At 36.9% G+C, this 15,364-nt stretch overlaps 1 protein-coding gene across 3 annotated transcripts in view; it reads left to right on the top strand.

Moving 5' to 3' along the window:
• The window catches only part of CCDC122 (coiled-coil domain containing 122), a 33,656-nt gene that overhangs the window by 5,823 nt on the left and 12,469 nt on the right, over positions 1-15,364 (top strand). The window contains exons 2-5 of one of the 3 annotated variants that reach the window (XM_059995494.1): positions 2,194-2,281; positions 2,797-2,912; positions 11,608-12,006; positions 12,764-12,880. In XM_059995494.1, coding sequence (XP_059851477.1) covers positions 2,236-2,281; positions 2,797-2,912; positions 11,608-12,006; positions 12,764-12,880 — 678 coding nt within the window. In that variant the 5' untranslated portion in view covers positions 2,194-2,235. Of the gene's footprint in view, positions 1-2,193; positions 2,282-2,796; positions 2,913-9,412; positions 9,552-11,607; positions 12,007-12,763; positions 12,881-15,364 lie in introns of those variants that run through there. The other 2 variants (XM_059995495.1, XM_059995496.1) reach the window with 2 other exon arrangements.

Genomic DNA, 15,364 nt, shown 5'->3' on the forward strand with positions numbered 1-15,364 from the left:
GTTTAGAGAAAAGAAGAGGCCTGAGGACTGAGTGCTAGGGCGCTCTAACGTAAATGACAAAGGTGAGGAGGAGCCGGCAAAGGAAACCGAGAAGTATGTTGTTTCAAGGAGGAGGGCATGATCAAATGTGTCAATGACATGGATACGTTAAGGAAGATGAGGACCAAACTTGCCATTGAAGTGGCAATGTGGATGCCATAGATACCTTGATAAGAACTTTAGAGTTGTAAACGATTAATTCTGGGGGGTTCAAGAAGAATAGGTGGAGAGGAAGTAGACAGCAAGGATCTTGGCTATAAAGGAGAGCAAAGAAAGGGGTCAATAGCTGAAAGAGATTAAAGTGTCAAGCAAAAGTGGTTATTGTTGTTGATGATTATACGATAGGCTGTCCAGGGTAATATGTTTGACCAAATAAAGGAGGAAATTCTATTGATGGGACGTTTGAAGGAGCAATGTCCTTGAGTAGGAGAGGAAGGGGTACAGAAGGAGAGGATTGGCCCTAGGTCAGAGCAAGTACACTTTATTCACTGCAAGAAAAGAATAGACTAGTATATAGGTATAGGTCCAGGAAGACTGGTAGATGGGGTGATCTACCACCCTCTCTGATATTTTCCTACTATCTCAGTTAGATAAGAAGATGGGTTATCAACTGAAAGAGGAGGGGGAAAGAGATGTGGGAGGTTTGAAGACAGAGAAGAAGGAGTGAAATAATCATCCATGAAACCTGATGAATCCTCGGGGCCTAGCATCAAGGGCCCACTTGACATAAAGTGTCTTGAATTTTAAGTGAGACCACAGCACAGGTGTGTGCTTTTCTTGAGGCATATTCAGCTACTAGTATGTAAGCAAAGCAACTAGTTGGAATTTTTCCAGGGAAGTAGGACAGGGAGAGAGCGGTACAAAAAAAGTGAGGTTGAATGCAAAGGAATCTAAACTGGGTAAGTGACGTGAGTACATGAAAGGCTAAGGGACCATGAAAAGGTAGAAGAGTCAATGTGGTTGAACAGCTCTTACAGTCAAAATACTAGGAGGGATGAGCTGAAAAATAAGTGTTTGAATCTGAGATTACGGATGAGGTGTAGTGATACTCTGTGGGAGGATGGATAAGGAAAAACATCAAAGAACTGAGAAGTCAGAGTATTAAAAGTACCACCTGTGTGGAGGTTGAAGTTCCAAAGAAATATTTTAAAAAGTAGTAATAGAGACACAGTAAGTCAGATACTGTAATCTAGGAGTGAAGGGTAGAGATTTAGAAGTCAACTGATAATAAGGAAGAGTAAAGCTTACTTTACTTTTTACTTTTTCTTACTTTACTCATCTGAAGCTCATGATGGCATGAACTTCAGAGAAACTAGGTGGTTTTAGGGAGAAGATATTTTTAAAAGGATGTCATCTAAAAAGAAAAATCCGTATGTTCAAATGTTAAGCAGGAACACTACATTCCTTTTATTAATCATGCAAAATTGTATGATTTCTTTTGTATAGGAATGGACAGGCACAATCAGATACTCTTTTTCCAAAGACTGGTAGTGCCTTTAACTCTGCCAACTCAGCATTCATTTGTTGCGCTGGTACAGGAAAGAACTCTTTCTCTCCATCTTTCAGGGGAGAAAAAAATCTACCCCTTCATCTCATCCGTTTCTCCTACGTATAGAAGAGATTGAATGGTGATTTTAAACTTGCGTAAGGCTTACCCTGGCCTTACACAGGAGTGCCATATTCCCTGCATCCTATACCCATGACAGAAGTTGCTAATTCAGCTTGGCACTGTTTTTCACAGATTCTGGTTATAGTTTTAGAATCCATTTCATAATAGTTCTAGAGGTACTAGCTACTAATCCAGAATAATTAGTTACTCACTCTATGTCATTTACTGTGCTAAGCATGTTACGTACATTAATTATTACAACAGCCCTATGAGGTTTTACAGATGAGGACACTGATGAGCAAAGAAATTAAGAAACTTCCCAGTGTCATAACAGCTGAAAAGCAGGACAACCAAGATGGAAGGATAGTTCTACTTTTTCCCCAAATCTCTCACTCAGTCATTGTATTTTAATTCTTGGAGCTGATGACGAATGTCATTGTCATCCTTGTGAGATATTTGACAGTTAATTTACTTTCAGGATCACTCATACATGACTGGAAAAAAAAAAGAAAAGTGAAAGATTATCTACACTGATTATTTTGTAGGAGTAAAGAAGGTGACCTAGAAAGGGGAAAAGAGACACAAGAATGTCAGGCAACGAAGAAAGGAAGAGTCAAGGAATTCCTGAAGAAGGTAATGAAGCTATCTTCAGAAATATATAACTAAAAGATGAGTGGTAACAAAAAAGTAGTATGCTAGGATAATTGTGTTAAAATTAGTAGCAAATTAGAATAGAGGGAAGCTGTTGAAGTTTACCGGGAGGAAACTTATAGAATGTTTAGAAAAAGTATAACAACTTGAAAATGCAGGCCTATAATGAAAATTCATCAACTGCAATTGAGAAATGGTTATGATACCACTATAATTGTAGTATATGTGCAAATGGTCTAGATAAAAATTTTTAGGACAATCAAAATACTTATACTGTTCCATAAAGTAACAGGTATAATATTGTAGTAGGTGACTTTGAATTGTCTGTTTTTATGGCCTTTGATTTTGGTTTTGTTTATAGTCAAAAAGGAAGAGTACCAAACCTAAATTTAGTTTATTTTTGAGAAAACATAACAATTTTCATGACTTTGAGTGAAGAAACATGTTTCTTAGAATGTTTGCATTTAGATTTTTATTATGTACTTTATTTTGTCTAGCTCTGGCTAAACAAGACATATCTTCATTAACTGATGCTGTCGAGCAAGTTGCACAGCAACAACAATCACAAGCATCAGAAATAGAAAAAAACAAAAAAGTTCTGTTCAATTTGCAGGTAACCTATTTCACACAGTCTTTTAAATGAGTCTTTATGTTCTTCAAAGCTATATTAAATTTGTAACAGGAAAGTTATTAAGCATAACTTAATAACTCTGAGGAGGCAACTTAAAATGTCTGTTTTTCATATTTACACCTTCTAAATTATTCTGGTATCCCTAAGTAAAGTCTACATGAGTATTCCAGTTTCATGGAACATTTTACACATCCAGTGTGCAAACATTCAACAATGTCACTGTGACTATAAATAAGCATAAAAAATATGTCACATAGAATTATTTTAAATTCACTCTATTTGATAGTTTTTCCTAAAATTCTGATTTGAAAGAAGGTTAAGTTTTTAAGCCTGTGTTCTTAAAGCTATGGCTCATGAATTACAAGTTGCCAGTGAACATTTCAGGTAGGTAAGGAACATTTCTGTGTTCCTTAAATTTCAAAGTATGTTCATAATTCCACCACAGGCATCTGGAAGCCATACTTGTTTTTGTATTCAGCATAATTAGACATAACTGTTCTCTGTTAATATAGCTAAAGGAGCAAAAATTAAAACAGTGTATTTAATTTTTAAAGGTTTTTTTATTAAATATAACATAGAAATGAAAAGAATATGCTCTAGAGCAGGGGTCCCCAGCCCCTGGGCCACGGACAGGTACCGATCTGTGGCCTGTTAGGAACTGGGCCACACAGCAGGAGGTGAGCAGCAGACGAACGAGCAAAGCTTCATCTGTATTTACAGCCGCTCCCCATTGCTCACATTACCTCTCTGCCTCCTGTCAGATGAGTGGTGGCATTAGATTCCCATAGGAGCGCGAACCCTACTGTGAACTGCACATGCAAGGGATCTAGGTTGTGCGCTCCTCATGAGAATCTAATGCCTGATGATCTGAGGTGGAGCTGAGGCACTGGGGAGCATCTGTAAATACAGATTATCGTTAGCAGAGAGGTTTGACTGCACAGAGACCATAATAAATCAATTGCTTGCAGATTCATATCAAAACCCTATCAGTGGGGCTTCCCTGGTGGCGCAGTGGTTGAGAGTCCGCCTGCTGATGCAGGGGACACGGGTTCGTGCCCCGGTCCGGGAAGATCCCACATGCCGCGGAGCGGCTGGGTCCGTGAGCCATGGCCGCTGAGCCTGCCCGTCCGGAGCCTGTGCTCCGCAATGGGAGAGGCCACAGCAGTGAGAGGCCCGCGTACCGCAAAAAAAAAAAAAAAAAAAAAAAACCCTATCAGTGAGTGACAAGTGAAAACAAGCTCAGGGCTCCCACTGATTCTGCATTATGGTGAGCTGTATAATTATTTCATTATATATCACAATGTAATAATAATAGAAATAAAGTGCACAATAAATGTGATGCGCTTGAATCATCCCGAAACCATCTCCCCCCCAGTCCCCCACCCTAGGCCGAGGAAAAACTGTCTTCCATGAAACCTGTCCCTGGTGCCAAAAAGGTTGGGGACTGCTGCTCTAGAGCTGAACTGCCTAGTTTAAAAGAAGAGATTTGCTACTTCTGGTTCCATGGTTTAATCTCTCCATGCTTCTGTTTTCTCATTTGTAAAATGGAGATAATAATAAGACCTGCCTGTAAGGTTTTCATGACAATTAAATGAAATAATACTTGTAAACATTATGTAAGATATCCTTGCTGGGACCCTGGTAGGCAGTATGGGACCAGATTTTGATAATGGCTTTAGGTATTAGTGCATCAACAGAGATATGATGATAATAATTATACCTTTTTGGTAATATAGATTTCTTATAAGTATTTGCATTGCATTAGTCACTTTCAGAAAAGAATACATGTTGACAATAGGATATAATACAAAGATAATAATGTCTTAGATTTCTATAAAGAAATTTTCTATAAAAATTGTCAATCTTCAAAGAATTTTACAGATGTTTCACTTATGTTGAGGGCCTAATTTCTATTAAGCATTTTGCTAAATATAGTCCTCACTTTTACACTACTCACCTTCTATTAAAGAGGGAGACAAATAAGTAAACAAATAATTACATGCAGGGAACTGGTGTCAACAGTAGAAGCACAAACACAGGTTTAACACTGAAAGAGGAGTGATTGGTTGAGTTTTAAAAAATATCTGGAGTTCACTTGAATGATTAGGTGTCTGGGATAGGTTTGAGGGTTAGGGGGTGAGGAGGATGATATTCCAGACAAAAAGAACCTGAAAAAATTCACAGAGTCCTGAAATAAAATTGGTACATTCATAGAACTATAAGTAGTTTGATAGTGGAATAACATAAACTGTATCTTGAGAAGCAACAAGAGATGTATAGCATGATGAAAAACTTGAACTTTATTCTAGAGATGATGGGAGGGTTTTGAAGGACTTCAAGCAAAAGAGTGAATGATTAAATTTACGTTTTAGAAAGAGAATTCTAGAAGCATGAAAGACACTTGTTACAATCCAACATCAATTTAAGATAAAAACTTCCAGCAAATTAGGCATAGAAGAGAGCTCCAGCCAACTAAAATAGGGCATCTACATAAATCCTACAGCCAACAGCATACCTAACAGGGAGAGACTGAATATTTCTCGCCTAAGATCAGGGATAAGGCAAGCATGTGTCTTCTCATCACTTTTATTCATTCTACGGTACTGATAATTCAAGCCACTCCTTGCAAGAAAAAGAAATAAAAGGCATCCAGATTGGAAAGGAGGGAGTAAAACTGTTTTTATTCACAGATAGCATGATTATTTCTGGAAAATCCTAAGGACTCTATTATTTTAAAAAGCTATTAGGACTAATAAGGGAGTTTAGAAAGGTTGCAAGATAAGATTAATTATAAATATCAGTTGTATTTACATATATTGAAAGAAGCTATCAGAACTTAAAATTTTTAAAGCATTATCATTTACAGTAACATCAAAACTATGAAATACTTAGGGGTAAATTTAATGAAAGTTTTTGTGTTATAGACTGAATGTTTGTATCTCCCCAAAATTCATATGTTGAAGCCTTAATCACCAATGTGATTGTATTTGGAGGTGAGGTCTTTGGGAGGTAATTAGGCTTAGATGAGGTCATGAGAATGGGGTCCTGGTGGTAGGATTAGTGCCCTTATAAAAAGAGACTCCAGAGAGCTTTCTTTCTGCCATGTGAGGACACAGTGAGAAGGTGGCCCTCTACAAGCCAGGAAGAGTTCTTACCAGAACCTGACTATGCTGACACCCTTTCCAGCCTACAGAACTATGAGAAATAAATTTCTGTTGTCTTAGCCACTAAGTCTATGGTATTTTGTTATGGCAGCGCCAGCAAACTAAGACAATATGTAAGACCTGTATACTGAAAACTGTGAAACACTGCTGAGAGAAATTAAGGACCAAAATAGAGAGATATACCATTTTCATGAATCATAATATTCAGTATTGTTAACATGTGAGTTCTTTCTCTTTTACCTATTGTTTAAAAGCAGCTCCAATCAAAATCCCAGCAGGCACTTTTTAGAGAAATTGACAGGCTGATTCTAAAAGTCCTATGGAAACGCAAAGAACCTATAGTAGCCAAAACAACTGTGAAGAACAATGTTGGAAGTACTACTATTACTTTGTTTTTTTTTTTTTTTTTGGCCGCGCCACACAGCTTGCAGGATCTCAGTTCCCCAACCAGGGATTGAACCCGGGCCCTCGGTAGTGAGAGCCCAGAATCCTAACCACTAGGCCACCAGGGAACTCCCATAATATTACCTGACTTTGAGATTTATTACAGAGTACAGTAATCAGGACAGTGTAACATGGCATAGAGACAGACATATAGATCCATGGAACAGAACAGAGTAGTATCCAGAAATAGCCCCACACATAACAATTGATTTCAGAGGTGCTCTCATGGACAGAATGTTTGTGTTCCTTCCAATGTGATGGTATTTGGAGGTGAGGCTTTTAGGAGGTACATAGGTTTAGATGAGGTTGTGAGGGTGGGGGCCCTATGATGGGATTATAGGAAGAAAAAGAGATCCCAGAGCTTTTCTCTCTCCTTCTCCTTCTCCCTCTCCCCCTCCCCTCCCCTTCCCTCTCCCCTCCCCTCCCCCTCCCCCTCCCCCTCCCTCTCCCTCCCTCTCTCTCTGCCATATGAGGACACAGCAAAAAGGTGTTGTCTGCAAGCCAGGAATAGGCCTCTCACCAGTAACCAAATCTGCTGCACCTCGATCTTGGACTTTCTAGCCTCCAGAGTTGTAAGAAATCAAGTCGGTTGTTTATTCCACCCAGTCTATGGTGTTTTTCCGTTTTTTTTTTTTTTTTTTTTTTATAGAAGGCCGAGCTGATTAAGACGGGTGCCAAGGCACTTCATTAGAGAAATGATAATCTTTCAACAAGTGGTGGAGGACAGCTACATGCTAAAAGTGAACTTCAATTTCCACCTCATACTGTATATGAAAATTAACTAAAAATGGATCATAGGCCTAAGTACAAGAATTGAAAGTACAAAGTATCTAGAAGAAAATATAGGAGAAAAACTTAGTGATGCTGGGTTTGGCAAAGGTTTCTTAAATAGTACACAAAAATTTTAAAAATTAGACTTCATTAAAAAACGTTTTTATTTCTGTCAAAAGGCACTGTTATGAAAATAAATGTGAGGTATACCTGCTGGGGCCCTATGGGCATTTGGGTTGTCATAGACTGGGAGAAAATACTTGAAAACATACCTGACAGTGTACTTGAATTTATTTATACTATATAAAGAACTCTTACAATTCAGGAAGGCAAACAACCCAGTTTAAAAATGGGCAAAAGATTTCAATGGTCATTTCGTGCAAAAAGATATTGCAAAAGACAAGCACATGAAAAGATAGTATCATCAATTATTAAAGAAATGCAAATTGAAATCATAATGAGATTTCATTCTGTACCCACTAGAATGGGTAAATTTAAAACGACTGACCATACCAAGTGCTGGTGCAGATATAAAAGAACTGGAATTCTCAGACCCAATTATTTTGGAATGTAAGTGATGTACCATTTGAAAAAATAGTTTACAGTTTGTTAAAAGTTTAAAATATGTCTACCATATAACCCATACATTCAATTTCTAGCTATTCATTTACCCAAGAGAAATAAAGTGTATGCCCACTGGAAAACCAGGAACAACACAGATGTCTACCAGATGAATGAGTAAACAAAGTGTGGTATATTCGTACAAGAAATATTGCTCAGCAATAAAAAGAAAGAGCTACTGATATATCTAACAACATGGATGAGTCTCTAATTAGGCTGAGTGAAAGGAGTGAGACTAAAATTGTATATATTGTATGATTCTTTTCATATAAAATTCTTGAAAACGCAAACTAATTTTTGGTGACAGAGCAGATGAATGTTTGCCTGGAAACAGAGAGCTGAGGAGGGAAGGATAGATCACAAGGGATCAGGAGGAAACTTTTTTGGACATGTCTGATATTTGGACATGTGGGTAATGGATAAGTTCACTGTCTTAATTGTGACAGTCTCATGATCATAAAATTAAGTCAAAATTTATTAAATTGTAAAGTTTAAATATGTGCAGTTTATTTATATCAATTATATTTCAATAAATCTATTAACAAAGAAGGGAAGGAGAAGGGGGGAGGGAGATGAGAAAGAGGAAGGAAAGAAGGAAGGAGAGGGAGGAGGAGGAAGAGGAAGAGAAGCAGGAGGAGGGGGAGACGCAACAACAACAAGAAGACATAAAATTCTAGTGAAAGAGTAGAAGTGGATCGGAGGAGGAATTGAATAAAACCAGGGAGAAAAGTCAACAGTCTATTAGTTATGTTAGTCTAAGAAAGAGAAGAGATGATGACCAAATTAGTGTAAATGCCATCTCCCCATATTGATCAATAGGGTCAACAGCCTGATCTAGTTGACAGGTCATGTGTCCCTTTCCTGACCATTCCATGTACATCACTCATTCACTCATTTATTAAATATTTATAGAGCACCTACTTTGTGCCAGGTACTATTTTAACTACAGGGAAGATGGTGGTAAAGACGTTAGACAAGTTTACTGCACCCATGGAGTTTACTTTCTAGTTAGGGCAGGCAAGCAATAAAGATATAAAGTAATTCCATTGATTGAGGTGTTACAAAGGAAATACAATAGGATGATGTGTAGAGAATAATGGGGGAGGAAGGTGGATAGTTAATTTATCTTTTGATGCAGGGAAGACTGTTCTGAGGAGTAGTAATAAAGCTGAATTGTGAAAGACAAAGACCCCAGCAGGTAATAGCTAGGGATAGAGAATTCTAAGGTGCAGGGAACAATTAATTACAAATGCCCTTAGGAGAGAAGGAACTAGGTGTATTTCATAAACAAAAGGAAGCTGGAAGTGGGGAGAGTAGTACACCAGAGGGATGGCAAAGTGGATAGGGATTAGAGCATGTATGGCCTTAAAAGCCATATTACAGAATTTGAATTTTATTATTAGTGCAATGGAAAACCACTGGAGGATCTTGAGCAGAGAAGTAGCATGATATGATTTATGTTTTTAAAGGATTCTTCTGCCTGAAAAATGGAGTCTAGTTGGGGGAGAGGAGGAAGCATGGAAACAGGAGACCAGTTGGAAGCTGGACTATGCTACAAAGACTGGTCAGAAGTGCGCTGGGATTTTATATATTTTGGAGGCCCAACCATCAAGATTTGTTGGTAAATAGGTTGTGGGGGTTAAGGTAAAGGGAAGAATCAAGAATGACTACTAGGTTTTTAAGTGTCCAGATGGAAAGTGGTACAGTTTATTGAAATCAGGAAAGCTGGAAGAGGAACATGTTGGGTGTGCAAATTAAAAATTCTTTCCTGAACCTGTGTAGTTGAGACATCTATTACATATCCAAATAGAACTGTCAAGTGGGCATTTTAAATATTAGAGCTGGAGATAAAGGTTGAAGTTCATCAGCACGCTGTATTTTTCAGTGTACTTCCCTCTCTTGTCTCTGCCAAGAAAAGGATAGGCTGGGTCTGCCTTTCTAGTGAAGTGCTTCCCTCCCCAAATTATAGATTCATTTAAAGAGGATGACCATACTGGATAGAAGAAAAAGGATAAAGGCCTACAGTTTTATTGGTGGGAGGATCTACAGAACTTGATGAATAGTTAAATATAAAGAGAAGAGAGGGGCTTCCCTGGTGGCGCAGTGGTGAGAGTCTGCCTGCTGATGCAGGGGACACGAGTTCGTGCCCCAGTCCGGGAGGATCCCACATGCCGTGGAGCGGCTGGGCCCGTGAGCCATGGCCACTGAGCCTGTGCGTCCGGAGCCTGTGCTCCGCAACGGGAGAGAACACAACAGTGAGAGGCTTGCGTACTGCAAAAAAAAAAAGAGAAGGGAGGAATTAAATATGGCTCCCAAAGGAATACCATTAACTAAGTTTGGGAACATAGGGGTGTGGTAATTTGCATTTTTAGTCCCAAATCTTCATCCTTGTGTATACACCCTTTGCCATTTATCATTATAATGCCCTCCCATAATGGGTGGATATACTTTCTACCCCTCCACTGAGATTTGATCATGTGACCAGCTGGGATGTTATTCAAACAGAAGTTTGAAAAAGTTGTTCCATAATTGGGCTTCCATTCTTCTGCATCTGCTATCATCATGAGAAGGACATGCCTGTCCTGGCCCACTGGAGGATAAGATACATGTGAAGCAAAGCCAGGACACCCCGGTTGGCCCAGTTGAAGCCAACCTAAATCATCTTACAGCCAGCCAACCTCCAGACATTTGAGGAAATCCAACCAAAGTCAACAGAACCACCTAGCCAAGCCCAGTTGCTTCTTATCACATGAGCAATAAACACTAGTTATATGTCACGGAGGTTTTGTGATTCTGACAATAAGTGACTGATACAAGGGAGAGCAGGTTGGGATCGGGGAGGGGAGGATTAGTCTGATTTTTGGACACGATGAATTTGAGATGGCCAGTGGCAGCTGGGTGTAGGACTTAACAGCCACTTACATTCTGTGAATCATTAGCATATATGTATCTCAAGATCTAAGTATGGATAAGATTACCCAAGGAGTATATACAGAATGAGAGGAGGAGATTATGATGGCTGCATCCTGAGGAAAACCTGTATTTGAAGGAACCATCGAGATTGAAAAGCAATGCTCAGAGATATCTGAGGAGAAGAAGAGAAGAGTGCTGGTGGGTTTTAAAAAGGAGGTGCCGGTTAGAAATGCCAAATGCCTCAGAGAGGCAAAGCTAAATATACCTTTAAACTCATCTTACAAGTGAAGACAGTGAGGTTTGAATAGGGTAATTAAGTTTGCTATGTATGATCACGCCAACTAGTAAATAGTAGTAAGGACACTAGAACCTAGATCTTTTGTGTTTTCAATTCAGGGTTTTATCATTTTTATCATATAGATTTTCTTTAGTTTGTACTTCTGATTGCCCACAAATATATTAGTAAAATGATTGTAAAGTATCTTTTACATATAAAATGTTAAGACAAAGGATAAAATTTGAATATTTAGAATTAGATGAACATTAAAAAATAAGAAATATATAACCCTGGGCTCCCTCTGATTATAAAATAATTTTGTTACTTTATTACATGTCTCCGGTTATGCATCAATTTTTCTGTATCTGATAAATATATATTTTTTATGTTAAGTGATTTTTCTACACACACTATGGATCAAAACAATGACTTTTCTTTCATGTTGAATATCATGAACTAATAATAATAATGTTGAAATATCTTACAGAATGAACTTCATGAGCTTAAAACACAAATAGCATCTGTCTCTGCAGAAACTAAAGAAACGGAAAGGCAAATTTATCAGCAAGATGCTGCCATACAGACTACCCAACTTCAGTGTGGAAACCTGGAAAATCAAATCAAATCCTTACATACAGAAAATGTGAAGCTTAAATTTGACATAGAGGCAGCACAAGAAGATTTTGAGGAACAAATGATAAGATATAATGAATACTATGCAAAAATAAAAGCACATAAAGATAGTTTGAGAGAGGTAGAGAGCAAATGGTCATTCATGACTGAACTCAATGAGAAACGAGACCTTGTTAAAAAACTAAAGACAATGAAAGAGGAACTTATGCAGCATCTCCAAAATCCAGAAGGAAACCTGATGAAACAAGTACAGGTTTGAAATATCACTTATTAAAATGTTTTCTATTATTCCTTTTATTGCAAGTACACTTACTAAGTGATAAACTTATCATTAACTTAATAAAATACCCATGGGTGCTCTAACTCGATTCACAAATTTGAAAACTTGTATAAGTGCATGAGTTATGTAACAACTATGCCATATGTGCAAATGCATGAAGGAAACATCCCCAAATCCCTTATGGATTAATAAAAATATATAGTCAAACAAAATCACAGTGAACAATTAATCCATTTGTTACAGAAGGTGTGACTCACAAAGATGTTGAAACTCTAGCTTCCAGGCTAATGGATACAGACCAATTAAAATCAATTTAGTGTGCTTAATGCTATTATACAAACAATATGAATTAATAATTGTACCCTAAGCATCTTTTTCTTAATAGTCTTTGAAGATGTTGGGAGATAAAAACTTAAAATAGCTATTATTTTTTGCTAAAGAATTTAAAAATATCCTTTATATTGTAGCTGGGCAATTGCCCCTGTGGCTACCACTTTCCTTTATGTCTTATTTTCATTTGGTTTTTACTTCTATATTTTCAAATCTAAGGTTTGCTTGTTTGAACAACCATTCTTTGTTCCTCGTACCTATAGAAGTAATATTCTAATCCTATTTATCAAAATTAAATGTGATGGCTAGTTTTCTTAAATTATAGAAACACTGAAAATCTTGGATTTATATTGACCATTCATTGTTTGATGTGTATATTTTAAATTCTATAAACATACAGGAAGACATTATAAACCTAAAGGATAAAATTATAACTGTAAAAGAATCCATCATTGAAAAAACTTGTTTTCTTGAGGAAGAAAAAAAGACACATGAAAAATTAAGAAAAGAAATAGAGGTAAGTCTTAATTATCTGGATTTCAATGTTTTATAGGATCATTTTTTAAACTTTTACTATAGTCATAATTTCCATAGTTTACTCTCAATTCCCAAAATAGCTAGAGAACAAAAAAGAACTACAAAAAGCAGTTGATAAGTCTAAACCATTAATAGATAAGTATAGAGACTCCCTCATTCAAAAATATTCAAATATATTAGTACATTCAAAGAAAGCAAGTACTCACTGTTATTTAAATCTGGCCTAGAATTCTTCCAGGTCGTATTCCACCAATTTTGTACCCAGTTAATGGCTAGAAAGCAGAGGCTAATACTGTATGTGGCCTTTTCAGATTGGCTTCTTTCACCTAACAATATGCATTTAAAATCCTTCCATGTGGGGGCTTCCCTGGTGGTGCAGTGGTTGAGAGTCCGCCTGCCGATTCAGGGGACACGGGTTCGTGCCCCGGTCCGGGAAGATCCCACATGCTGCGGAGCGGCTGGGCCTGTGAGCCATGGCCGCTGAGCCTGCGCGTCCAGAGCCTGTGCTCCGCAACGGGAGAGGCCACAGCAGTGAGAGGCCCGCGTACCGCAAAAAAAAAAAAAAAAAAAAAAAAAAAAAATCCTTCCATGTGTTTTCATGTCTTGATAGTGAGCTGAGTGATAATTCCATTCTCTAGATGTACCACTGTTTATCCATTCACCTGCTAGAGGACATCTTTCTTGCTTCCAGGTTTAGGCCATTATGAATAAAGTTGCTATAAACATAAAAAAAAAGAAAGTAGAAGCTATCCAGTCAAAAATATGACCACTCCTAGACAGAAATTAAAGACTCTTCAAAGTAAAGTAAAGACAATGGAAGTATTGGTATTCTAAACTCCTCTGACTTCCTATTTGTAATTTTCAACTGTCCAATTAAAAACAACAAACTGATATGTAAAATTAAAAGTGAAACTAAATTTGAGGTGCCACTGGCAGACCTCTATAGTCATTATTGTTTAGATGAGGGCAGAACAAAAATGGAAAAGTGTACGTTGTTAAGGGCAAAAAAATAATTTTCACCCTTAAAAATTACTTTGGAAAATAAAAAGATGTATATTTTCAACTTGTTTGTGTCTAATTTGACACAATAAAAAAAACCTGAGGAATTTGAAGACAAAAACCCTCACCTTTACAAAACATTCTCTTCAAGAAACACCATGATTTTATCTTATATTTTACTAGCAATCTAAATAAATGGGTATTTTTTTTACCCTTCTAGATATCAAGATTTATTATAAAACTATAATAGTAAGACAGTATATAAGTGGCATAGAAATAGAAAAAATGATTAATGAAACAGAAAAAAAGAATCCAGAAATAATCCATCATAAATGGTACAAACAAAAATAAGCCATATGAAAAAATAAAGACAATTTTGAAATAAAATTAGATTCCTACCTCTTAACACACGCATGCACATGCTTCCACGAGGATTGAAGACAATATAGGAGACAAACTTAACCATTTGTGTTACAGAAGTATTTATTTTAAAAGACACACAGACATATATGCAAACTACATGATTAAATGTTACTTTTGACTATATCATAAATTTCTAGATTATTGAGGTGCAGCATAACAATAAAGAAGACGAGTCATTTTGAGAGAGGGTATTTGTAACATACATAAGTGACTAAGAGATAAGAAAATTTCAAACAAGTTTCAAATACAACATTGGTAAAATGGTATGAAAATTCTTACCTTTCAAAACATGAATATCAAAAAGAAAAACCCAATGGAAATGATGAACAACCTCGCTAACAATAAGGGGTTGATAATTCAAACCACAATAAGGCCCCATATTTAGCCTGTCAGTTATCAATATTACAATTTGTAAGATGTGGACCACCTGAATTCTAAAATACTATTGGTATGAGTATAAATTGGTTAAAGCATTTTGGAGAGAAATTTGAGATTCTTAGTAATTTTTATTAAGGTATAATTGTCATAAGAGTAGGTATACTATTTATAAGGGTTTAGCTTGATTAATTTTGGCAATTTATACATACACCTGGGTTACCATGACCTAGATCAAGATATAAAACTTTTGCATCATGCCCAGAAAGTTCTCTTGTCCCTTTTCCTCAGGCTACCACTATGCTGATTTTGAAAACAGCTTTATTGAGATATAATTCACATACCATACAATTCACCCATTTAAACTGCATAATTCAATGGGTTTTAGTATGAATACAGATAATTTGTAACCATTACCATAGTAAATTTTAGAAATTTTCATCACCTCAAAAGAAACCCCATACCCTTTAGCTGTGCCCTCTCCATGTGTCTATTGTATTTACCCATATTTTTACTCCACCATATTCTTTCTTCCTTCCTGATGTTCTAAGATTTCCTCTTTTATCATTTCCTTTCTCTTTAGAAAATTTCTAAATCATTCTTTTAGGAGAAGTCGGCTGGTGGCAGTCTCTGGGTTTTTTCTTTTTTTTCATCTGAGAATGTCTTC

This window comes from Delphinus delphis, chromosome 18 (assembly GCF_949987515.2).
Source record: "Delphinus delphis chromosome 18, mDelDel1.2, whole genome shotgun sequence".
Lineage (NCBI taxonomy): Eukaryota > Metazoa > Chordata > Mammalia > Artiodactyla > Delphinidae > Delphinus > Delphinus delphis.